We start from the raw sequence: 27,535 nt of genomic DNA, 5'->3' as shown, positions 1-27,535 counted from the left end.
CAAAGTTTTCGAAGAGATAGGAAACATTATGGGAAAATTCAAAAAGTTATATTTGGAAAGAATAAAAAATGGTATCTTTACATTCACTAGAATTTGTGTGGAGGTCAATATTGGTAAAGGATTTCCAGACCATACAAATATGAAACACAAAAACTTCCACCATTCACAAATTTTATGCTATGAGAACACAACATTTAGATGTCATGTTTTCTTCCAGACATAACACTTATAAAATACATTCCCATAAGCAAGGAATAACCCCAAGAAAAAGAAGAGGTAATGAAATAGACTAAAAGGATGGTAGCTCAAAATAATTTCCCTAAGAGTGTGAATAAGAAAAAAATATAGAAAGTCATACTGAAAAATAAGAAATTAATAACATTGAACATTGTTGAAAATAGCAACAAGAAATGATAAAAATAGAATACAAAATATTCCAATTTTAATTTGTCCTTGAATTAAAATTTGAATTTAGTCTCATCGGCTGCATCAAAATAATTAATTAATTCATTATGGATTAATTAGTTGGAGAAATTCAAGTTAAAAGTCTTTCTGAAGTCATGCATCAGTTATCTCTTAAATTAAGGAGATAAGATTGAGTTATATTTGAGTTGTAATTAGTTAGCTCAGTTTACTGAATTAAGTCCAGTTAAATTAGTTCCAAATTGTTTGAGGAACTAATTGCGAGTTATCAGTTAGTTGATGCACGCATGCACTCAACTAGAGTACTCCGGATAACTGAATATTCCCTCATTAGAATCTCATGCATGTTTGTTCTGAGAAAGATCTAGTTGAGCTAAATGTCAAGGACATGTTACTATCGGTTGGATGTGTTTTCCTATAAAGGAAACCAACGCATGCAGTCAAGGTAAGGTTCCTTAAGGATTGTGCAGTTCTGACAGGGTGTAGGATCAATGTCAGTGATTAGTCTTCCACTTGATAACGGGAGGGTCACCTAGAGAAACTGTGCAAGGAAATAGGAGCTTGGAGGGCAGAGGAGAAGGCTTGTGATAAGCTTTGATTGTCTGTGAGCATCCAGGAGGATTGTACTAAGAGTTGGCTAGCTGTGAGAGCTAAAGCTTTGTGTAATTCTAATATATTTCCACCTTGTATGATAATACATATAGTGGGGTTTTTAGCTGAGGCTTTCCACTACGTATTTTCTGTGTTTCATGAGTATTGATTCTTCTTCTTCTGGTTATATGTGTTCAGCTTGATCTTGCTCAATTTTAAGCTTTAGAAAGTTTGATAGTAGAAGTAGATTATAATATTTTTCTTTGGTATATTGCATTATCGAGTTAATCTACAGTCAACTTTTCTACATAGATCGCAGAGCTATATTTGTAGAGAAATTGCAAGAAATTCTACATGATATCAAAGCCAATTTTATCGGAGCTGCAAACAGTGTACGGAGAAGAGAATTCATAGTTTCATGTTCGAGGTTGCAGGTGCAAATCGAATTCATAATATACAATAACCAAGAGAAAAAAAAAAAAAGCGAGATGGGTCATTATGCGAGTGATTTCCCATCGAAGAAGTCCAAGAAGGGATCCTCGGAAGGATTAGAAGGTGAGGCATTAGCCTCTCAGTTCAAAATGGACTTTACCCTCATCACATGCATGGTGTCATCGATGATGGTTTGTGTCTGGTATCTTGATAGTGGAGCCTCTTTCCACATGAATAATGATAAAAGTTTATTCACTACCTTGGAGGAGAAAGACCTCAAGATGCGCATAGAGATGGGTGATGATGAAAGGTTTAGTGTTTCAGAAGTGGGCACTGTTGCTTTTTAGAGGGACCATGGAGCTTCTATCACCTTGACAGATGTGAAGTATGTGTTTGGACTAAAGAAGAACTTGGTATCGGTCGCGATGTTGAAGGACAATGGCTGTGATGTTTTCTTTAGTAAGGGAAAGGTTTTCCTTAGACACATCACCAGGAGACAGGTGAAATAGATTGGTTCACGAGTCAAGAACTTGTATGCTCTTGAGGTTCAAGATGCATGCAAATCCTTGAGGAGCAAGGAAAATGTTAGAGACTTGGTGGTTGAGAGGGAGAGTAAATTACCTTTGAACATGCAGTCCCAGAAGAAGTCTCAGAAAATTGTGGAGGAGCCACAATTGGAGAAGTGGGCAAAGAGATCACATGCAACCATACCTCCAGGTGTGAGGTGGTGTGATGTGAAGTGATAGTCCAAGAAGGCTAAAATTGGGTAGGGTCCATTGAAAGGTTTTATCTCATGGATCGTACCTTGCTACGGGAGCCCAAAGTACATAGTAGTGGGAGGAATCGGTGGGATTGATGCAATCAGAGATCAAAGTGATAGAAGCTAGAGCAGTCAGATACTGAAGAGAGCAGAGAAGGATTGAAAACAGTGTAGAAAGGCATAGTGAGTAGAAGTGCAGAGTTTTCAGTTGACAGAGGCAATAGCAGTCACAGACTTTGATGACGGTTCCATCATACTGATTCAGGTTGGATGTTTTTTTTTGTTTCTGAAGTTGTTGGAGCAACAACAATAGAGAGAAGTGTTGCATGCAGAAAATTTTTAAGGTTCAGGATTGGGATTGAGTTGAATTCCTTTGTTATTGAGAGGGAGTGTTGAAAATAGCAAAAAGAAATGATAAAAATAGAATCCAGAATATTCCAATTTTAATTTGTCCTTGAATTAAAATTTGAATTTAGTCTTACCAGCTACTTGAAAGTAGTTAATTAGTTCATTATGGATGAATTAGTTTGAGAAATTCAAGTTAGAATTCTTTGTGAAGTCATGCAAGGGTTATCCCTTAAATTAAGAAGATTATCCCTTAATTAAGGCGATAATATTGAGTTATATTTGAGTTGTAATTAGTTAGCTCAGTTTACTAAGTTAAGTCAAGTTAAAGTAGTTCCAAAATATTTGAGGAACTAATTGTGAGTTATTAGTCAATTGATGCATGCATGCACTCAACTAGTGTACTCCAAATAACTGAAGATTCCCTCATCAGAAAGTCATGCATGTCTGTTCTGATAATACAGATAGTGTGTTTTTCACTTGAGGATTTTCTCTAAGTATTTTCTATATTTCATGTGTATTGATTCTTCTTCTTTTGGTTATATGTGTTCATCTTGATTTTGCTCCATTTTAAGCTTCCACAAGTTTGGTAGTAGAAGTAGATTATAGTATTTTGCTTTCGTATATTGCATTATTGAGTTGATCTACAGTCAGATTTTCTACATAGATCTCAAAGGTAGATTTGTAGAGAATTTGCAGGAAATTCTATAAACATGAGGGTAATGTTCAGAATGGGAAATATAAGGAACAACAAGATTTTGGCAATGCACAACAAGAAGAAAAGGATCCAGTGGATTCATTTACATTGGATGGAACTAGAGGCTAGAAAAGAGCTCATGTATTTGAATGCTCTAACACTGAAAAAGAAGTCCTACATGTGGGACAAGAATAGGCATTGGTTCTAATTGAATCAAATCCTGATGGCTGAAAAAAAGTTCAAAGACTAAAGAAGGAAAAAGGATTAGCACTAGTCAAGCATAATTTTCTATTGCTCTTTCTATAGTCTCTTCTAGTTTAGTCCTTCAGGTTCCTTGTCATTATTTGGAGTTTCCTTCCACTTTATATCTTTAGGCTTAAGATATAAATTATCATAATCTAATTACCAAATAAATTTTTTTATTTAAATATTTTTTCAACATATAAATGAATTTAACAGTTTTTAATTAATTAAATTGTACAATATTAACCAACCATTCATATGTATAATATGTTTTAATCAAATTTTAAATCAAACTTAAGTTTTCAAAATAAATAAGAGTATTTCAAAATGTCTAATGTAACTGAAAATCAAATTTCATAAACATAATCAACAATATGGTTCAATTTTCAAATTTATTCCACTGGCACAACCGAATTTGTGAACCATGTTTCGCATGGCATGAGAAAGCTATCTCTTTACTTATTAGTTGTTTGAACTAAATAACACAATTCTAGATAAAGAGAATCAACGTTTTGAATTTAATTTCTTCAACTGTTGTGAGTTCATATATTTCTATGTGAATGTGGTAGGATTCAGTTTGAAACCAAATCTGTTTACCATGTTTCGCATGGCATGTGAAATCTTCCTTTTTTACTTATTAGTTGTTCGAACTAAATAATAGAATTATAGATAAAGAGAATCAACGCTTTGAATTTAATTTCTTCAACGATTGTGAGTTCATGTTTTTCTATGTGAATGTGGTAGGATTCAGTTTGAAGCGAACAATATATCTAATTTGTTCATTCATGTTTTGAATAAGTGAATAAGTATTATTTTTTTTAACGTTTCTCGTACTAAATTACCAACCTATATTTTTCAAAATCTGGATTTATCATGCCCCGAGAGGGATCAAATCCATCAAGGTGCAAACCTTCCTTTTGGGGTGTAGAACTTGAGGAAAGGTTTGTAACTCGAGTGATTCGATCTGGGCGCATGATAGATCCGGAGTTAGCAATGTCATATTTTTATATTATCATTATTATGTATATGTTTGAGATAAACTTCATACTTTGAAATTTACATTATATTTCCTTTTCCTGAAATGACCATATAATTTTCTTCTTTAATTTAGTCTATGTTTCTTTCCTTGAATGGTTTGTGTGTTTGGATTTGGATGGTAATGTTTGTGCATGTTACAATTTTTGTGTTATATCACTATATGTGTATGTCATTTTCTATTAGTAATTAGTTGGTGATGAAGAAGGAAGACAATCTTGTCAATAGCTTCTAGGAGGATTGATATTGCACATCCATTTCATTTAATTTTAGGTATCACAGGTTTTGACAACTAATTAATTCTTAATAATGTCCCTCCAGGTATTACTAAATATATCTTTACGAGTAGTTTTAATTTTAAATCTGTTGAGTTACGTTAATCTCTTGAGATGATAAATATTTTTAACAAATTTAACTATTAATACGATGAAATAAAAATTTTGAGTGCAAAGTGAAAATGTAATAGTGTTGAATGGAAAAAAATGTGAATAATAAGAACGTACTAAATTACAAACAATCTTCATTGTGATCAATTTAAACTATTTTATTCTACTATTCATATTTTCACCCCTGTTAGTTTTTCCATATTTTCATATCGATTATATGAAAGGTGTAATTGAAATCGTAAACAATTCAAATCTTTAACTTGTGCTATTGCATTAAACATCTTACCTTTTCTCTCTTGCTCTTCAATATTAATAGGTTGAATTACTATAACACAAAAATCAATGCACATTTTCAATAATATTTTTGTGCTTACACTAAAATCAATCACACTATTAATTTAGTCACATTAAAAATAATGTACCATCATAATTCTAGTTACATCAAATCAAAAATCAACATCTACACTGAAATCAATGCATCTGGTACAAGGAATCAAATATGATTAGAAAGAAACATCTACACTGAAATCAATGCATCTAATGTAAGCAATCAATTGGGATTAGAAATCAACATCTACAAGGAAATCAATGCATCTTGTGAAAACAATCAAATATAATAAGAAATCAACATCTACATTTAAATCAATACATCTAGTGCAAACAATCAAATATAATTAGAAATCAACATCTACACTGAAGTCAACGCATCTAGGGCAACCAATCAAATAGTATTAGAAATCACCATGTATGTTAAAATCAATGTACTAGTGTAAGAAATCTTTTTCCCTCTCTCCCCCTCCATCTATATCTATATCTGCTTCCATTTCTCCTTCTTTGTATCTTTATCTCACCCCCAAACATACATACACTCTCTAAATCTCTCCCTTGTCACACCCTTGTTGTCTCTCCACTTCTCTCTCTCTCTCTTTGTCTTTCTTCATCCCTCCCTCTCTCCCCTTCTAAATCCATATCTTTTTCCCTCCCTCTCTCCTTGTCTCTCACCCTCCCTCTCTCCTCCTCTTTCTTGTCCTTCCTCTCTATCCCTTTATCTACCCTCATTTCTCTCTATTAGGTCCCTATAATACTAGTGTATGCCCCCATCATTATTGTCATTGTAGTCGTTATTGTTATTGTTGTGCCCTTACAGTATTATTGTTATTTCAGCTCTGATTATATTGTGACCCCTTAGACTCCTATATATAGAAAAGAGGTTTTGTCATTTGAATCATGCAAGATTTGTTCATTTGTGTAATGTAAAGGAGGTTTCCCCCTCTAAGAGGCTAATTTTGAAGCCGTTTATCTAGCTTTTCTTCTGTTTTGTGAGCTGGTTGGATAACATTTGGTATCAGAGCTTTGGATTATAGGGTTTCACTGCTTCAAAAAGATCATCGAGGAATTTTCACTATAACTTCTTTTCTACGCAGCTTTAGACTCTGAAAAATACCCTAATTGAGACGAAATCCTAATGAACTTTATGTCTAAATTTGAGATTGTTTCTCGCTATATTTTCGGAGATATGACCCAAGGAATTTAGGGTTTTGGCATGCTCCTGAATTCAATCTCAAATAGGTGACCTTGGAAAGATCATCATAACCTTCTCTCTAAGAATTGGATTATAATTTCATAAAAAAATGACAGAAAGAGGACATAATGTAGTTTTTTGGGTATCATTTGCAAGGCCAAAGGTTGAAACAATAACACGTGGAACTTCGTACAAGTTCGCTCCGTTGAACCAGTCTATAATCAGGACATTGTGGGAGATTGGGCATAACTATTTCTTGGAAAATCCAACATTCATCAGACTTGTGGGGTTGGAAAGGGGATTCAAAGGGTTACTAGAGGACAATATTTCAGACCTCAGAGATCTAAAATTAGAGAGATACAACACATTGAATATCAAGATCTTAAAAAGAAGAAAAAAGGTGCGTAGTCTTTTTAAAAATTTGCATGAGTTTTGTTTGAAAAATAAGTTTGAAGTAATTAAAAGGGCATGGTGAAGAAAATTATTATTAATTTATGCCCTGAAGAAAAAAAATGGCAACACATAGTAAGCAACCTAATATATCTACTATGACTCATGAAGAAGAGGAAGAAATGCAACATGATATTTCAAAATTATGAGACCAGCAAATTTCACTCTCACAAAAAGTAACAGAAGCTAAGATGGATAGTTTGAAGAATTGCATTGAAGCTAAGATGGATTGTATTGAAGCAAAAATAAAAGGCAAAATTTAAGATTTGAAGAAATACATGGAAGATTTCAACAGAGATTTGGCAAATTTGCTACAAGAAATGTATCATAATAGCAAAAAGGTAGTAGAGGAAATTCATGATGAGAACAAAAGAAATGTTAATCATGTTTTCATAGACTCTAACATTGGATTGAAGACCCACCATATTCTAAAGGTCAGTACGAAGAATTTTGATGCCAAGGATCCCGTAACATGGATACTATAGATGAAGCAATATTTTGATCTCCTTAATGTGAAAAACACACAAAAGGTACACATTGCAACTTTATATTTAGAACTCAATTAGATTGTATGGTATCGATGGTTTTTTATCTCATAAACAAATTGTCACACATTATGAGGATGCAAATACCTACACCTTATTTAACGAATTGATAAATCTCAAACAAAAGAGTTCAATAGTCAAGCACATTGAGGACTTCCAAAAATTCAATATAAGGGTAAATCATATTCTAGAGGAGCATAGGATTGATGTATTCATAGGGAATCATAAGGATAACATCCAACATGAGGTTTTCCTTTGGGAACCTAATTCATTAGAGAAGGAATTCAACTTAGCAAGAAAAACTGAAAGAAAAATTATGGCAACAAGGAAGCCTACCACTCACAACTATAAAGATGGAAGTATGGTTGCTCCTAGCCTTCAAAAACCTACAAGGTTGACACCACAATAATTGGAAGAAAAGAGAGCAAAAGGGCTTTGTTACAACTGTGATAGCAAATGCACTAAAGGCCATGAGTGTGCTGAGAAGAAACTATTTTACATCCATTGTGAATAGGACGAAGAAAAGGAACAAGAAACATCAAAAGAAGAGGATATACACCAGGAACCAACCCCAGAGAAATAAGAAATGAATCTAGCCATATCTTTTAATGCATTGGTAGGAATTAGCACTCTCCAAACTCTCAAGGTAGAAGGAAATATCAAGAAGAAAAAGGTAACAATGTTGATTGATTCGAGTGGTACCCATAATTTTATTCATTGTAAGAGAGCCAATGAATTAAATTGCTTCTTATATTGAGCACCATAGTGTCAAGCGATGGTTGAAAATGGAGGAACCATAAATTGCTCTAGAAAGTGCCATAATATTAAGCTATCCATGGGATAATATGTATTGAATAGTCCAATACTCTCAATTCCAATGGGTGGTGCTGATGTTGTACTAGGAGTCCAATGGTTACAATCTTTCGATACGATAACTTCTAATTTTCAATAGCTTTTCTTGAATTTTTTCTGGGAAGGAAATGAAGTTGAATTAAGGGGTATCGCAAGGAAACTAGGAAAGATAAACAATTCTAATAGCATGAAAAAGCTTCTAAATAAAGAACAACAAGGCGTAATTTCACAGTTATGTTCACTGGAGGTTCAAAAATCGAAATCATCTATTTCTCTAGACCTCCAAAAAGTCTTGGGCAATCATTCCAAGGTATTTGAGACTCCTAAAGGCCTCCCACCTATTCGTGATCATGATCATGTTGTTCATTTGATTCCAGGAAGTAGTCCTCCAAACATCAGGCCTTATAGATATTCATATGCCGAAAAGAGTCAAATTGAACGTATGGTTATAGAAATGCTAGAGGTTGGTATAATTCTACCAGTTCAAAGTTCTTTCTCTACTCCAATAATATTGGTGCACAAGAAGGATGGATCTTCGCGCATATATCCGAATTATAAGGAGCTCAACAAGCTCACAATTAAAGATAAATTTCCCATTCTTGTGATTGATGAATTATTGGATGAATTACATGGAGCAATTTACTTCACCAAGTTGGATCTTCGTTCAAGATATCATCAAATAAGAATGAAGGCTGAAGACGTTCTGAAAACAACATTTAGAAATCATGAGGGTCATTATCATTTTTTTCATGCCTTTTGGCCTTACCAATGCACCTTCTACATTTCAAGTTTTGATGAATTCCATTTTCAAACCCTTAGAAAATTTGTGTTAATATTTTTTGATGACATACTAATCTACAACAAGTCTTGGAAGGATCATTTTCAACATGTTGACAGGTTGCTCAAGCTATTTGAGGATAAACAATTATATATAAAAACCTCCAAATGTTTCTTTGGAGTACAGGAGGTGGAATATTAGGGTCATATTGTATCTCATGAGGCTGTTAACGTAGACCCTAACAAAATTAAAGATATTAAGGAATGTAAAATCCCCACATCCATAATGCATCTATGAGGATTTCTTGGGTTGACAGGGTATTATCACAAGCTTGTTAAGAACTATGGGAGAATAGCAGCACCTCTAACAACATTATTGAAGAAAGATACATTTTCTTGAACTCCATAAGAAACTAAGGCCTTTGAGAATTTTAAAGAGGAAATGTGCTAAGCACCGGTCTTAGTTATGCCAGACTTTACAAAAACCTTTATTGTCGAATGTCTTGCCTCATGACATAGAATTGGTGTTGTTTTAATGCAAGAAGGAAGATCCATTGCTTTTGAAATCCGTCCAATCAAAGGAAAGTATTTACACAATGCTATTTATGAGAAAGAAATGTTGGCAATACTACATGTACTTAATAAATGGGGACCTAATCTAATGGGAAGACACTTCAAGGTAAAAACAAGTCATGATAATATTGAATACTTTTTAGAAAAAAAAATATCTTCAGAAGAGCAGCAAAAATGGGTCACAAAGATGTTTAGTTATGACTTTGAAATCATCTACAAAAATGGAAGAAAAACATTGTTGTGGATGCACTCTCAAGAAAGGATGAGGATGTGGAAGCATTGTTTTGTTCCATTACTATTATCCAACCAGATTAGATAACAAAATCAAGGGATGAATGGAAGAATGATGTAGAAGTGTGGGCACTCATTCAAAAGTTGCAGCAAGGTCCCAGTATATCTGATACATTTAGCCGGAAAAATAATTTGTTATGGTACAAAGATCACTTATACCTCTATGAGAATTCCCAACTCAAACAAAAGATTCTTCTGGAATTCACACCTCTCCCTTAGGAGGGCACTCAGGATTTTTAAAACCTTACGCAGGGTTAAGAAGGAACTTTTTGGGATGACCTTAAATTTGATATTCAAAAGTTTGTGGTGGAATTTTTAGTTTTCCAACAATTTTTGGGATGGCCTTATATTTGATATTCAAAAGTTTGTGGTGGAATTTTTAGTTTTCCAACAAAATAAAGCTAAGACAATTAAGACCCTAGGGTTGTTACAACCTTTATCCATTTCAATTCAATGTTGGGAGGAGGTTTCAATGGATTTTATTACAGGTTTACCCAAGTCCGAAAGAAAGAATGTCATCATGGTGGTAGTTAATAGACATACCAAGTATGCACTCTTTTGTGCATTATCTCATCCATTTAATGTTAGTACATTTACTACTGAATTTATGAAAATAATACAAAAGATACATGGAAACCCAAAGGTTATTGTAAGCGACAGAGATCCCATTTTCACTAGAAATTTTTGGACAAAATTATTTTCTTGTCTGGGTACTCAGTTAGCTCATAACTCATCTTATCATCCTCAATCTGATGGAAAAACTGAGATAGTAAACAAATGACTGAAAGGATATCTTCATTGCTTTGTATCTGATAAACAAACACAATGGGTCAAGTGGTTAGCTCTCGCTAAATAGTGGTATAACACTTCCTTCCATATTGTAGCAAACATGACCCCATTTATGGAACTTTATGGATATCAGCCACTGTCCATAACATCATCTTTAAGAGAAAATTCTAAGGTTCAAGTAGTGGAAGATTACATCAAGAACAAGTTCTCTAACTCTTAAAGGATAACCTCACATTGGCGCGAAATGGAATGAAACAACAGGCATATCAACATTGCAGTGAAAGAAGTTTTGATGTAGGTGACTGGGTATTTCTATGGCTACAATCATACAAACAATTGTCCCTCAAGAAAGCTAAGAAGAAAAATAAATTATCACCAAAGTATTATGGTCCATACAAGGCGTTGCAAAAGATTGGTACTATGGCATACAAATTGGAGCTCTCTGCATCTTCCCGAGTGCACCTATTTTTCCATGTTTCATGCTTAAAAAAGTTTATATGTGACAAAATCCCAGTTCAAACAATATTTACAAAACTTGATGAGGAAGGAAAAATCATAATGGAACATGAAGCAGTCACAAAAACAAGAACTTGACAACTACGAAACTGATCAATCTCAGAGTATCTCATCAAGTAGAAGAACTTAACTGCTAGAGATTCCACATGGGAGTATGAGAATTTTATATAGAAGCATCTAGAATTACTCAAGCATTGAGGACTACATTTCTTTTAAGGACAGGGGCATGTTAGCTCCCTATAATACTAGTGTATGCCCCCATTATTATTGTCATTATATCCCTTTGTGTAATTGTTGTGCCCATGTTGTCCCCATATTGTTATTAGTGCCCCCATAGAAGCCCACTATTTTTATAGTTGTGCCCTCACATTATTATTTATGTCAGCTTTGATTATATTGTGACCCCTTACAATCCTATATATAGAAAGGAGGTTTTGTCATTTGAATCATCCAAGAATTTTCCATTTGTGTAATGTAAAGGAGGTCCCCCCCCCCTCGAAGAGGCTAATTTCAAAGTCATTGATCCATCTTTTCTTCTATTTTGTGAGTTGGTTGCATAACTCTCTCTCTCTCTCTATCTCTTTGCCCTCTAACCTTGTCACTTTCTCCCTCCCTCTCTCCTTCTCTCTCTCTTACTCTCTTCCCTTCCATCTTTGTCTCCCCCTCTCTCTTAGCCTTCTCTCCCTTTCTCACTCTCCTTCTGTCTCTCTTCATTTCTCCTTTCCCCTGTAATTTAGTTTATCTCCTTAAATGAAAGCAATCAAACGGGATTAGAAATCACCATCTACACTGAAATCAATGCATCTAGGCAAGAAATATTCTTCCCTCTCCCCCTCCATATATATTTATATCTCCCTCCATCTATCCTTCTTTGTCTCTCTATCTCACCCCCCCAAAATACACATGCTCTCTCTCTCCATATTTATCTTCCTCCCTCTCTCTATCTCTCTCTTTTTCCCTACCTTCACCTTTCATCTATATCTCTATCTCACTTTGTCTCTCTTGTCTTTCTATATCACCCCCAAAACATACACATTCTTTCTTCTTCCCCCTTCTATCTCTCTTCCCTCTTGCTCTCATTTCTCCCTCTCTATCCATCTTCGTTATCACTCCCTCTCACTCTCTCCATATTTCTCTTTATGTGTCTTTCTTCTTACCTTCCTCTCTCCTTCTCTCTCTCACTTCCTCGCTCTCTTCCTTCCTCTCTCACCCTTTCTCTGCCACCTCCATCTATCTCTCCCATTCAACTCTCTCTCTCTCTCTTTCTCCTTCTCTTCCCCTGTTCTCTTCATCCCTCTTTATTTGCCTCTCTTTCTCACTCCCAAGCATAAACATTCTCTCTCCATCTCTTCCTTATCACTCCCTCTCTCTCTCCACTTTTCTCTTTCTATGTATTTCTTCTTACCTCCCTTTCTCTCCTTCCAACTCCATCTCTCTATCCCTCTTTCTCTTCTCCTTTATCCCTCTTCCTCTATCTATCCACATCTATCACTATATGCCTTTGTTCTTCCCTCCCATATATATCTAGAGTTAATATATATCATTATAATATACAAAATTTAATATTGTATTAATTAAAAGTTAAGTTCAATAATATATTAATATTATAATATATTAATATTAATCTTTCAATATTAATATTAGATTTAATGTTGTTTTTTACATTATTTGTAATAAAACTACATCAAATGAATATTTTCTAATATCACAATTTTGACCTAAAAATATTTATGTGTATAGAGATTTTGATATATCCATAGGATATGGTTTTCCTTTTAAATATTCATTCTACAAATAACTTTTTAAAAGAAATATTAAAAGATGTTACAACAAGATTTTGGATTCTTTGTTTTGAATTAACCTTTTTACTTTGATTTAAGAAATGGTAGTGACTTTAATAAAGTGTAAAAATGTTTAAAATTTTGCCTAATTTGGAATTTTAATAATGTGGTAAAAAATTGGTTCAAGGTAAATTTATGATCCATTCAAATTCAAACTATATGATAAAAGAACTATTAAACACATGAGATAATATTTTTTTTATCTAAACTCATGAAATAATTGTATTGTAATTATTTTTTATCTATATGGTTATTTTCATTTCTGTTGCCCCATTAAATTTTTCTATTTTTATTATTATTATTTGTTGGAGATACTAACATAAACACTATATAGATCTCTATTTTTTTATTTTTATGTTTACAGACATTAGCTAAAATTTAACTTTGAGCACTGACATACTTACACATTGGGATCATACTAGACTATAGAATGCACCTTTCAAGGCAATAAAATGTTTCTCCATACAAAAAATTGATTATTTACTTTGGCAATTGATTCCATCCATATGAACAGTGGTGCACATGAAATATATTCGATAATGGATTGAATTTAAAATAATTTCTTGTTGACAAAAATTAAAGACAAATTTATAATATTCACTTTGTAAAAAAAATAATATATATTTTTAATTATGTTAATTCTAATATATTTTTAATTATGTTAATTCTAATTTTTTTTAAATATTATTGGTCAAAAGAGCTTGGGTGTTATTTAGTAGTGATGTTGCTACCACCAGTTAGTTTGCATTACGAATTCAGGTCGGTTGTTGCACAGGAGTACAAAAAACTTAACATCACCCATCCAACACATAAATCAATTTGGATTTTAGTGCATGTCATCATTGTCATTTAAAATGTTGCTTATAATAATTCAAGTTGCACTAATTAAGCTGAAGGTTTTTTTTTCTGAGGTCTAAAGCAACATTTATATGGCGAGGTTTATCTTCAAGATACTGTTGAAATTTGTCATTCTTGACATAATGTTGAACATTGTTGAAATTCGTCATTCTTGACATAATATTGAACAATGTCCCTTAGACTCCACGTCGCACTCCCATGGTTGAATATTTTGTTGTAAATTATGACAGCGATGTCTGGATATGACAAGCGACTGTAACCTTAAGTTCATTTTATATATAATTGGAGGTAGGGCGGAAAGGCCATGAATTTCTTTTATGGCTTGACTATATATATATATATATATATATATATATATATATATATATATATATAAAATCCAATGATCCTGTGAAAGTAAATTGAATGAGGAGAATTCAAATTCACTTTACTCATAAACGTTACGATGCAATAGTACTATTTTGAAGATTTATGCCGACACCAATTTACTTCAAAAACTTCAAACACCAAAGCTCAATTTGAAATCTGGCAGGTGGAGGTGGCATTTAATTGAAATTCGAAAGCCTAGATGGCATTGAATAGTTTGAAATTCGAAAGACAAATATGGCAATTGAATGCATAGTTGGACGTTTCATCCCAGCATTAAATACATCTGAATGGTGGAGCAGATTGAACAACTGGGAGGTATTGCAAGTCATAACCCTGCAGCTGCTACCTAAGTGACTGTCGGATAATATGACTATGTATTAGCATACATGTCGTTTATGAGATAATAATATCATGCGGTGAATAATATTTGCCTATGCACTTCCCATCATAGTTTTAATGGAGCTCTAACTAACATTGACAATGAATACACATCTCATGAGTGGCAAATGTTGAATGAACAATTGGTCTGTAGCTTTGCAACAACTGTTTTCATACAGTAGACACGTAATACTCCGTAGAAGATTCCATGTACAAAAAGTGTAAGATGGCCGACTTTTCATAACCACTCACCACTCTTAAAACAAGTCACTAAGCCAATGATTGGTTTAGTGTATTGTAAAATTAACATACATGTACATGCATCACCATGGTGTCTCCGGCAACTTTCACGGCTAGACTCCGACAGCTCCATCATCACCGGTCGGATTCGGCTAGAATCCGGCAGCTCTATCATCACCGCTCGGATTTCAACACTTTGGCATTAGATAAGACGTACATCTACATTCATTCAATGTCACCTCGCAGTCCGGCATTTCAAACTGGACAGTGAAGCCCAAAATTTTTGAATTCAAACTTGCTACTCCCGCGCTATCTTTTTTATGAAATGAATAGAAATGTGTAATCACCATTTCGATGCGAGTAGGGAAACAAAACTTGAAGGCGAGTAGGTGTTATTACTCACTGTGGGTGGAACTCTACACTTGAAGACATCTCCATGGGTGTTCCTCTCATCTGTTGGCCATTGTTTGCAGATTAGTACTTCAACGCCTGCTTTAGAAGTATTGTAGAGCTCTATAGTGAGCCTGTTGTAGAACTCATCGGCTTCGGTGACCAAGATTAGTCCTTCCACAGACTCTGCGCACTAGATTTCGGTAAGGGCATGGTCTTGGGCTTATGATATCCAATCCTCTCAGAAATAGAAGTAGGGTTTACATAAGTGTAGAAATAGAAAGTCATAGATGGCATTTCGGGATTCCAATGGCACAGAACCAGTCGTGGCTGCCTTCCATTGGAAGGCGCTTCAGTCCGCTTTGTCAGGGCGTAGTTTGAGGATAGAAAATCATTCCATTGTTTGGAGATGAAGCGATAATGGTATACAAACTCCACTGGAAGACGAGCTAATATCTCTGTTTGAATATCGAGTGATTCGCTCCGCAATGAACCCAAAACACCCACCCATGCTTCTTGCATCTCCATGTATATAACCTAGAAAGAGCAAAGTGGACTTGAAGATTTATGGAAAAAACCAAAACGAATTTGATTTCTTATAGTAAATACAATTTACTTATTTAGTCGAGATGCTTGTCCTCTTTGGGATTCCTTTTAAGATTATTAGGTTCTTTATGTACAATATCTAGGCTTAGGGTTTTTCTTGATGTTTGTAGATCCTCTACTCAAGGCTTTCTTTTGCGTGGGAGGGATCATTGGACTAGTCGGATGTGTTCTCCAAGCACATATTAAATTTAATGATTTTGGTAGGTTTCTACAATGCTTTGAAGGTTAATTTTGTCTATATCCATATCCCCACTCTCCTCATATTCTTAGATGTCTTTGTCCTTTTGAATTTTTCCTCCTCATTATCTACAACAATTTGTTGTGATTCCATCATTTTCCTACATTTGCGCTAGTCATACCGTTCTAGGGAGCCTGAGGTGGCATTTGGTACTTGGGTTGTACAACTAGGATTCTTATATCATTATTTAGGCGAGAACCCTTAACGGTCCCATTTTATTATAGTTGTGCCTTCTCTCTCCTATATACACAATATGGAGACTTGGTCTCTGGATTATAACATATGGTCATGTACATTATATTCATCATGAGGGAGATTTCTCTCTTAGAGAGGGATATAATTTTTTGTTTATTATAATTTTTAAGGTGTGTGTATTGTATCATTTGGCATTAAAGCTTAGGATCCTATGGTTTTTCTACCTCAAACAAATCCTTGTGGAATTTTTTCTATAACATGTTTTCTAGGAGGTTTTAGATTGTGGAACATGGAGAATATTGAGAAGGAATCCTTCTACATCCTTTTCCCGCTCCGTTTTCAATAGATTTTAGAGCGTTATTTAGTTGAAAATATCTTAAAAGATGGCCATGATGATGGATTTTTGGCACCTAAAATGAATGTGTTCATAGTTGAGCATTTGTATGAAGTATGAATCTTGGAAGGTTAGATACATTTGTTTCTGTTTGGCGTTCATCATCATGAAGAGTTACTTGATCAATAATGAAGGCTTTGGTCTTAGCCAACCTTTGTTGTTCTATTCTCATTTCGGCTTGAAATATTTTCTTTTCAAGGGCCTTGGCTTTAAGCCTTTCCTCTTCATCAATGGCCTTTCAAAGGGCCTCTACTTTTGAAGGGCATTGCTTTATTTGTTTTTCCCTTTGCCTTATTTTTGGGTAGTGGATAAGAAGCAAGTCATAATATTCTCTCTATTGCATTTTGTTCCATAACTCTTCATATGTGAGAATGTCTTGGAACACGAGTTCTTAGGGAGAGACTAATGTTCATATGGATGTGAGAGTTTCATATACTTGCAATGCTCTTTAACTATATGATGGGGGTTGTGTCTTTTCAAAATTCTTGTGAGGAGCTCAAGCTCCTCCTTTTCCCTGCACAAGGAAACTTTTCTAGATCATAGTTGTCTATTTTGATAATGAATCCCAACCATGACCTTGTATTGATGTTTGCTAAAACTAATGTTATCCCAAATTCCATATTCTGATCAACATATTTTAACATATAAGTATTTGAAACTTATTTTATGCATGCCCATGGTTTATCTTTTATGGTTTTTGTTGGCTTTGTGGGGCATGACCCAAGTTTAGAGTTAGTTAGCCAAACAAATCCCTACACTACTGGCCCTTTTGGCATCAGCCCGCGGAGCGCGGATTGAAGTCTCACCCGAAGCAGTATGGGGGGATGTTGGAACCAATTTTCCACACCCTAAGATAGTCGTGATGTCAATTTATACCCTCTATTCCTACTTTCACACAGGTCACAAAGCTTTAGGGATCTATCAATCTACCCCTTGATTCCACCCTTCAATACCTCCGAAGGTGTACGATTAACCTTCGTGCAACCTTAACCCACGATCCAAGTACTTTCGCACTTCTATGACAACGTATTGTATAGGTTCCCAAGTTATCTTAAGTGTTTTACTTATCTTACTAATCAACCACAGTTAGCATCGCGTAAATAGATATTTTTACTTGCATTCTATTAACCAATACAGTCACATACATTCGCGCATCACATAACCATTGTAAATTAAACCCAAAATGCAATATAAACATATGCATTAACAAGAAATAAATACACATAATTTGCATAATACTTCTCTTTATTGATATCTTCAAATTAATACAGACTCTATCCCCCCTGCGCACACAATTGCAGGGGTTCATGCACTCAGCTATGGACTTCCACCCTAGGCCACTGCGCACTCAACTGCATAGCTTCTACCTATGCTAAAACCCAAAACACTTAGAATTCTCTACCAAGACTCCAAAACTTGTCTACCAACTACTTAAAGCTTATTTACTTAGCTCTTTTTTATACAATCCCATGGTCCATGGTCCATGGGTGGATCTTTGTAGCTAACTTTACACTTTACAAAATACGGGCAGAGAACCCTTTATGACTCTTGAAATCTTCATGCTCTGGGACCAAAAAATGCAGAGACTTTACATCTTTATTACAAAATTTGTCCCAAAAAATCGGCTTTTAGCCCCAAAATTGTCCTTGGGCGAACCCGTTCCCAACAGGCCCCCAACAAAAACATGGTGACTCGCCCTCGAGTCACTCTGTGGGCGCAAAGATCTTGGCTCGAAGACCTCCCAATTCGACCTGTATGACAACAACCTCAGCAGTGCACTGTGTTGTCGCTTGCTTCCCTTCTTCAACCAACTGCTCAGTCGTTGGTCCTGAACTATCAGCCTAAAGCTTCTGTTGAGTTGCTTGCAGATTAGCAAGCTTACCTTCAATAGAGGTTGTGACCGAATAAGCCTCATCCAACCAGGGCTTCAAGTGCACCTTCAACATTGCCTCCTTATGTTGTGTTGCATCTACCTGTTCTTTCAATTGTTTGGCCTCCTATAGTTTCGCCAGTCTCTATGTGAGAGCGAAGGTTTGCGTTGTACCTTTTACTTCATCATAGTGTTGTTGTAGTTCTCGTGCCTCTATCTCCAGCTGTTGTACATTAGAGTCCCCCTCCAGGCTCGTCAAGACCTCGAATAATTGTTCAAAAGGTTGTGTACAGTCTGCTACTGCATTGTCTACCGCCGCTATTGCCTCTGTGACAGCAGTTGCACGCTGCTCCTTTACTTCTGGCGAAGTTGAAGGTTGGGCCTTCAACCATAAATCTGCAATCTGTAGGTTCAGCTCCAACTGAACCTTAGCCAACTCTGTGCGAGCATTGCACACCCCTATAGCAAGCTTGTGAACGTGCACCTTGACCGGTTCTTCCTCAGGAATGGCCAACTCTGGGACCATTCGGCATGCCTCCTCCATGACCTAAACTATGCACTTGTTTCAATCGATTACCTAGCTCATGATGGTGATGGCAGAGTCTCACTATAGGGCCATCTGTTCATTATTAATCTTCTGCTCACTGATCACCTGCAAAGCGCGGTGTTCACAGGCCCTCAGCTCTATGATCACTCCATCCTACAATAGGTGGAGCGCCTCGCCAGGGAGCGCTACCAAGTTCAACCCCACTCCCTTGAGGGTGCTGACAGTGGACATGTTAGCTTCCTTTTCTATGGTCAGTGCTCCATCCAGCAGTACTATCGCGTGAGAGACCTTTGCACATAGCATCTCGGCAGCTCCTAAAGTACTAATAGTGAGGCTGGTGGACACCATGCCATCCTGTGATGTGTGGGTCTGTTGCTCCTATAGACCTATCTGGATGGCCCCCAATAGTAGTTGCTACTGCTGCTCAAATTGATGTAGTGCCTCTGCGATGACATCCCGCATCGTGTCTCCAATGTCATGCAAATCTCCTTCTGTGAGGTTGATTGGGTCCAGCAACGCCTTACTGGCCTTGGATTTCTTCCTTGACCCCACTTTTTCTTGTTCCCTTGGACACTTGATGCGGTCCAACATTGTCTGTGGGTCCATGCCATGCTGCTCTGTTTTCTCGTCCGTTTCTTCCTCTATTTTAGGCGAAGATGACCTCGCGCCTTTGTCAGAGCCACGATCTATTTTTCCTATCTCCTTTTATGTCTACTAGGCGGCATCACGCTTCGCCTAGACCTTCTCAACAGCCTCCTTCTTCCTCTTCTTAGATAGATGTGCCATCTTGAGCTTGGCCTCCTTTTTGTGTTGTGCGGCAAACTTGCTCGACCCCACAACAAGTTTGCCCTTAATTTGAAAATGACACAAAATATTCAAGGTTTTTTTTAGACTAACCCACAACCATGATAGTTTCAACATTCTCCTATATTACAAGGCACATGGTACAAATAGGCTGTCAAAAAAGAAAATAGAAAAACCATTTGCAAAATATACAAATTACCCTCTCCAACGTGTTCACCAAGAAGGCCCAAATCCAAGGAAATTTTCTTCTTTTTTTCTTTTGATTTTGATAAAAATTAAACAAGTAAATTAATGGCAGTCATCACATCTAGGTCTTCTTTACATATTTATATGGTTTCTCTATTTTATTTTTTGACAACTCGTTTGTACCATGTGCATCCTTAATGCCTTGTAAGTTAGGAGAATGTTGAAACTATCCTGGTTGTCCTAATGATAGTGGCTCCTTCTCAAAATGTGTTATATAAGGGGAAAATTTTACAGGACCCCAATGGTGTAAATATATGAGCTTTTCACCATTGGTAAATGTTCAATGCCAAAGAGTCTTCCCTAGATCCATGGGACACCTTGACTGGTTGAACTTGTGGTTACACCCAAAGAGAGGATGAAAAATTGAAATGATCTTAGCTCAAGTGGCTTGGTGAAAATTTGGTTTCCCAAGTTTCATTAGTTATTAATGGATATGTTGTAACTGACATGTTTGTACATTTATGAAGTAGTTATATCTAGTGTATAGAATTGATGAAATAGTTGTATATGGTGTAACCGAAACATATCTAATTGATACTGCCTATTCTCGAAAAAGTTTAGTTCCTATTGAAAAAGGTAATAAGACATTTTCCTCAAAGGTTTAAACCATTAAACATAATTCCAAATTTATTTTATCCATATTTATAAATATTCTAACACCAAAACATAATTATAAGGGAAGTATGCGTTAGGTGCATCGTGCAATATTTAAGTATAGGGCATATAAATGTCTTATTTTAAGATAGTTTAAAGACAATGACAATATTTTGATTCTTTCATAGGATTTACCCTTGAAATATAATACACTAGAAGCTTTGTTTCAACAATATTGGTTGTACATCGGGGACTTGAGAGTGCTTATGTGTATCTTCTCTACCGCTTACTTGATAGCAATAGGTCATCATCACCAAAACAATATGTAGTTGCAATTCTTAGTCTGTCTACAAAAAAATTATGATGGAGAGAAAGATATACATAAGTTTTACATATACAGTGGATGCACATATGCATAAGTTGTGCATATACAGTACATGCACATATACGAAATATATCCGCATATACAGAAGCTGCGCATATATAGAAGATATGCATATATGGAAGTTGCGCATATATGGAAGATACACATATACAAAAGTTGTGCATATACAGAAGATACACATATATGCATATATGCACAACTTCCATATATATGCATATCTTTCGTACATGCGCACATATTTTGTATATGTGTATCTTTTGTATATGCATATATCTTCTGTATATGCGCAAATTATGTATAAGCGTAGTGATGTAGATGCATCTAACCTAGGTAAAATCTTTTCTTAAGGAGTTTGTTTATAAAGTTAGGATTTAATTAATTAATGTATTTTTTCTATAGTTTAGGAGAAAATGATAATTCTTGTAAATAGGACAAGATTTGAGAGTATTTTGGAAGATTTGATAGAATTTTGGACTAGTTGGAACTTATCTAGGGATAAAGTATTAGATGAGAGATTTTATGGATCATGAGAGATATTTTAGGAGTTAGTTTAGGATCTAGAACCTACTTGTGTTCTAATCCATTTGTATAAATCTAGGTGAGCCCATGAGGCATGTAAGTATGTAGAGGTGTGTAAGTAGGTATGAGAGTTAAGTATGAGAAGTTCTCCTATAAATATTTAATGTCTTAAACAAATTATATATACAGTGACTAAAGTTATGCATAAATTATTTATATACACATCTTCCATATATGCGCAACTTTTGTATATGTGCATCCACCGTACATGTTCAACTACCATATGTGTGCATATACAAAACTTACACATATGCATAGTTCTGCACAACTTTAATGTACGTACATATGATGAGCCCCAAAAATGGATAATTATATGGGCTCATTCAACCTCCTAATTCGACTTAATCCACCATTCTCATTAGTTTACTGCATGTTTTTTATTATATTTATGTAATAGAGTGAATTGGGTTAGTCATTATGCCAATAAGTCTAATGGGTGCTTTGTGCATATTTTTAGTCAATTTTGAGACAAAATCAAAGGTTTTAATGAGCACTTGGCAGCGAAATTGGTGGGAGAACAAGGGAGAGGATTTGTAGGAAGGTGTCCCCTTCATTTATGGGCCCTTACCTCGAATTCTCTACCATCAGCTCGGAGTTCAAGGGCCACCAAATCAATTATCACAAGGGCAGCTGAGCAGGGGCTAGTAAAGGTGTTGTTAACTACAAGTTGTGGCAGTCGAGTTCCTAAAGTTTAGGAGGGTTGTTGGGGTCCTCAATTTGTATAAATAAGAGGGCTTAGGGACTCATTTCAGTTAGTCATTTTGTAGGCAGAAGTTAGCTAGTTTGTAGTTCGATTTTAGTCATTTTTTAGGCAGTAAGTTAGCTCTACATTTCAGCACATTTTCAAGTTTTCCTTGTGGACAGTTTTTGGAATGTAACATTTTTTTTTTATCAATAAAGATGAATCCAGCTTTTGCACTAACTATAATCTCTCTTAGGAGGCTGTAGCCCTTGGGGTTAAGCCCATCTCAAGTGCCCAGTACCTCCTTTGTTTACCTTTATGTGTTTTTGCTTCATTTTTAGAATAAAATTTGCTATTTAGATTTAAATCTTGCTTTGTTATTTAGATTGCTTTTGATGATTAAAAAGGATTTTTATGTTTAGATTTAGTTGGTAGGTTAATAACAAGGAATATCTTCAAAAAATGGGCCATCAAACGCCTCTAATTTCAACTCTCCCTCAGTGGGATCAGGAGCTGGGATCAAGGTGACCTTGTTGCCCACAAAAACACTGATTTTGCTTTGCCATGCAATCACTAGTGTTTGATTTTCATTTGTAGAAGTTGGTTACAAGTTCAAATTTTTTCTTGCTTAGTTGCATAAGTTAGTATACATGGTTTCATTGCAGGTCAAACTTTTGTTCAATCTCTTTACTGACAGCTAGGTCAGATTAGAGTGAAGTAACTAGGTCATTGGTTTTCCAAGTGATTGTTTGTTCAGTTTCAAAAACAAATTGCAGAGCACCTGTTATCCTTCCTTACCTGCCAATTCTCCATCAATCCCACCTGCTTCATCATCTACTTAGAATCCTTGCCTTATGTTTTCCATTTGCTCACTCTGCCCTAAATCCCCATATTGTTGTGCAACATTGCTTCTCTTATCTTTGAACCAACCCAAGCGCCTTAAGCACTCTTCAGCCTCATTCACCAAGTCCTGGACATCCTCACACCCCTATCTCACCTCCATACCCACTCCTCCATCTTTCTTCTCCATCCATCCTCCAAAATCCCATTTCTGAACATCCTGTAGAAAAATTACAGACATCCTGTAGAAATTCCAGAACATCTTGTAGAACCCCCGCAGACTTCCTTTAGAAGCTCACGAATGAGGTTTCTTGATAGCCAAACTCTGTGAAAATCTGTGGAAGGGTGTTAGGAACCCCTTAGGCCCTCCCCGAACCTTCCCGACCTCCTCCAAGCATTTCCTCTCACCAATCCACCTCTGCACAGTCAAAAACAGTTAAATCGCATGCATGATAATTCTAACAACTTATTCAAAAATACAAAAAGATGTTTTCTTCAGATAGTGATAACTTAGACACATGCATTTTACCTTCCTAGAAGTTAATGGCATCTCTTTCAGTAGCCTGCATCTTCTTTTTCGCATCAGTAGGGCTAGCTGGTAAAATTAGGGTTTGCCAGGGTTTACGTTTCCTTTCAGCTTTCCAGTTTCTTTCTGCAAGTAGATTAGCCTTCTTTGAGTTAGCTTTCGTCCATAGAAGTTGGCTTAAGCTCCTAGCGGACTTGTGCCAGCTGATCAAGTGACAGCTGCGGCAAGAGCTAATACTTGTGCATACAGCACCGTCGCTTCCAAGTTTGTTACGAACTACTGGGTTAATAAAATTAAAGAAGGGAGTTCCAAGAGTTGCAACATTATTGCTCCAATACTGGGACTCACCACCCTTTTTGGCGCCGTTGCCGGGGAAGCGTCAGAGTATTGGTGATTGCTGCTTTTCTTCTATTTTCTACTACAACCTTCTGCTAAGTAGTTTATTTCATTTCCATTCTGCAATTTCGTTTCTGCAAAAGTAGATTAGACATTTCCTGCTTTCATATATTATCATTTCAATTCTGCAATTTCAATTCTACAAGCGTAGATTAGCATTTCAATTCCGCAATTTCATTTCTGCAAGCGTAGATTAGCATTTCAATTCCGCAAGCGTAGCCTAACATTTCATTCCTACAATTTCATTTGAGCAAAATAGATTAGTCCTTTCCTGCTTTCATTTCAATTCCGCATTTTCATTTCAGCAAGATAGTTAGTTTCAGTTCAATCTATTTTAGTTTTTGCAGGTACAAGCAGAAAAAAGAAACAAAAATCAACCAAAACGATTTCCTTTCATGCCTTGTAGAAGTAGAGATAATTCAGAAAAATGATTGCACAACACCCCCACTGCTTCACACAGCCAACCTTCTCTCTTCTTCGTTGGTTGTGATTAAATAACCCTTAGGTGGACAGCAAGAAATAATTGAAGAACCTCAAGGGAAGAAGAAAAAGAAAATATTCCTCTGGAGCAAATGGCTACAAGAAGAAATGTTGGGAGTTGTACCTTGTCCAAAAATGAATTTGAAAATCAGATGGAAGATTTCAAGAGTGATATGAGGCAGTTTCCTGCCATGCAAGTGGATACCTTGCAGATCCAAAGGAAGCAAGAGAACGTCAAGAGGGTTGTGGTCATCTTTTGTCCCAGGTGCACTAGAAAGCATCCTAGGAACGAATGTCCAATACACTCCTTAGAAGTGTGTTTCCTCTGCGAAGGATATCATCCTATGAATCAGTGCACTTCCTTGCTTGGACTTAAAGCTGCATATCAGAGAGCCGAAGGAGCCACTGAACCACTCTATTATATGAACCAAAGGGGGACACATGGACCCATACCCTACCAATAAGGAATGCAAGGGACATTCCAGACCTATTACAACCCCTATCAAGCCACTTTCATGCCTTCTTGGGGTCCCCCTGCTCATCCTTCCTTGTCCACACCCCCTCCTTGGTCGGATCCATCTCCATATTATGCCCAACCTGCTGCTCATTCATTTCACTCTTATGCGCAATGACAGCCTCAGTGGAATGCACCTCATCAGGGGTGGAGACCCCAGTACAACTCTCTTCTCGCTCATTTTCCTCCACCACCTGCCCAACCACAACCCCATCCACATCCATCTCAAATATACACCCCCACTCAACTACCCATACCACCATTTCCAAACCCGCACATTGGAATAGCTCAACCCAATTGCAAAGCTGAGGCACAACATGTCCAAATGACTCCTCTTGAGCTCGATGATATCTCAAATATACACCCCCACTCAACTACCCATACCACCATTTCCAAACCACACATTGGAAGAGCTCAACCTAATTGCAAAGCTGAGGCACAACATGTCCAAATGACTCCTCTTGAGCTCGATGATCTTCATCATAGCTCAGGAAGAGTATTGCAAAACAGAGATTATATTGACAACATTGAAGGACCAAAGGCAAAAGAAGATTCAAAAGAAAAGATCAAAGCACCATGGGCTGCACTTGATGAAGAGAAGACATCAGAAGCAGATATCAAGAAAGCTCCCTCAAGGTTACCATCAAACCCTCCATGTAGTCAAGAGAAAAACTAGCAAAAAGAGGAAGATGTGAGGGTCATGATAGAAGGTGACACGAAGAATGGTCCAGATCAGCAAAAGGACCAAGGATATCAGAGCTATATTGAGATATGGTTCCAGACAGTCACTAAGTTGCAGCAGTACTCTTTTCTTTAGCTATGTTTGATCCCTTCAAAGACAAATCATTTGGTCTCTGAAATCTGTATAGCTGTCAAAGCATGCATTTCAAGCCTCCACATCATTTTGTCTCTAATCTTGATGTGCACATGGCTCCATTGGAAGTATTCTTACACTTGAAAATGATTTTGTTTTTCAAGTAGGTTAGGGTAGAAAAAAAAAAAAAAAGAGAAAAAAAAAAAAAAATGAAAATAAGAGGAAAATAAAAATCTAAGGTGAAAACCTAATCGGAGGCGCCTTAGATTGGCTCATTGATTCAAAACCTCCATGAGGTGGTTAATGGGTTGGGGAAAAAAGATAAAAAGAGAATAAGATCCCTCGGTGAAAACCTCCCTTAGAGGCACCCAAGGCAGGCAATTAGAGTGAAAACCTCCATGAGGTGCCCTAGTTGTTTTCAAAAAAAAGGAAAAAAGAAAAAAGAGAAAAAAAGAAGAAAAAAGAAAGTAGGACTAATCTCTGTGAAAAATTGCAGGTTGCAGTGAATACTTTGCAGGAAAAGAGGGGTGCGCAAAACGAGGAAAGAAGTTCGTACCAGGCTCCAGGACATCCCTTTAGACACTCCCTCCATGGCCACTCACCTCTCCTAGGATTTGGTCACATTCACGTCAAGATTAGGCTTTCTAAAGGAAGTTTTGGGCTTTCTACTTGAAGTTCCAGGCATTTCTACAAGAAGTTCTAGGCGTTTCTACAGGAAGTTTTGAATTTCTACAGGAAACATCCTGTAGAACCTTCAGACGAGCCAAATTCAATTTTGAAAGGGAATCTGATGATTGGGATCTGTTTGTTAGGCCTATAGCCACACCTTTATGCAATCCAACACCATGTGGCACCGTGTTCCATCTCTTTCCACCTCCATTGCACCCACCTGGTTATGTGTTCCTGCACAGTCATACAAGAAACCCTGCCTGCCTCAGAATGACAACAAGAATTCTTAAGTGACAAGTCAAGCAACGAAGTCTTGCATGCTCTACCTGTGCAAGCTCCATCTAAACTCTGCATCAATGAATTCCAAGTCTGCATTACAGCCCGAGCTCATTTTTCTTACCATGCAACAAAACTGCAGAATGCCTTGAAGCAAAAATACCTAGTGTTGAAATTTGTTTTTTCCCTAGCTTGGAAATCGTGCATCCATTTGCAAAACCATTTCACAGGGAGTTGTACAGCGATGATGGTAACATACCTGAGCAGTTTCAGCCAATTTCGTTGCACGGTTTCCAAGAAATTAGCCTCCATAACCTCCAGCCATTTTTGCATTTTCTCCCTATCTGTGCATCTATTTCAAAACCCGTTTCATGGGGAGATGCATATGGGTGATAGTAACCTACCCAAGTAGTTTCAGCCGATTTTGATTCACGGTTTCCGAGAAATTGATCTCTATAATCTTCAACCCTTTTCCATTTTTCTCGAAACTTGTGCATCCATTGATCGCAATTTTATTATGGGACGTGCATAATGATGATAGGAACATGCTCAGCAAGTTTCAGATCGATCCGATCTA

The 27,535-nt window shown here is 36.4% G+C and overlaps 1 protein-coding gene across 5 annotated transcripts in view; it reads right to left on the bottom strand.

Moving 5' to 3' along the window:
- The window catches only part of LOC149148291 (biotin synthase, mitochondrial-like), a 328,434-nt gene that overhangs the window by 81,860 nt on the left and 219,039 nt on the right, over positions 1-27,535 (bottom strand). For 3 of the 5 annotated variants that reach the window (XM_089446029.1, XM_089446028.1, XM_089446024.1), the window contains exon 4: positions 5,199-5,237. The exons of 1 other annotated variant lie outside the window; for it this stretch is intronic. In XM_089446029.1, coding sequence (XP_089302155.1) covers positions 5,199-5,237 — 39 coding nt within the window. Of the gene's footprint in view, positions 1-5,198; positions 5,238-10,459; positions 10,732-27,535 lie in introns of those variants that run through there. One more of the 5 variants, XM_089446027.1, reaches the window with a different exon arrangement.

Source organism: Pinus tabuliformis, chromosome 9 (assembly GCF_031772625.1).
Source record: "Pinus tabuliformis cultivar Carrire ecotype Pingquan chromosome 9, CPIR1, whole genome shotgun sequence".
NCBI lineage: Eukaryota > Viridiplantae > Streptophyta > Pinopsida > Pinales > Pinaceae > Pinus > Pinus tabuliformis.
The sequence above is the reverse complement of the archived record's forward strand: the minus strand, read 5'-3'. Positions and strand labels throughout refer to the sequence as shown.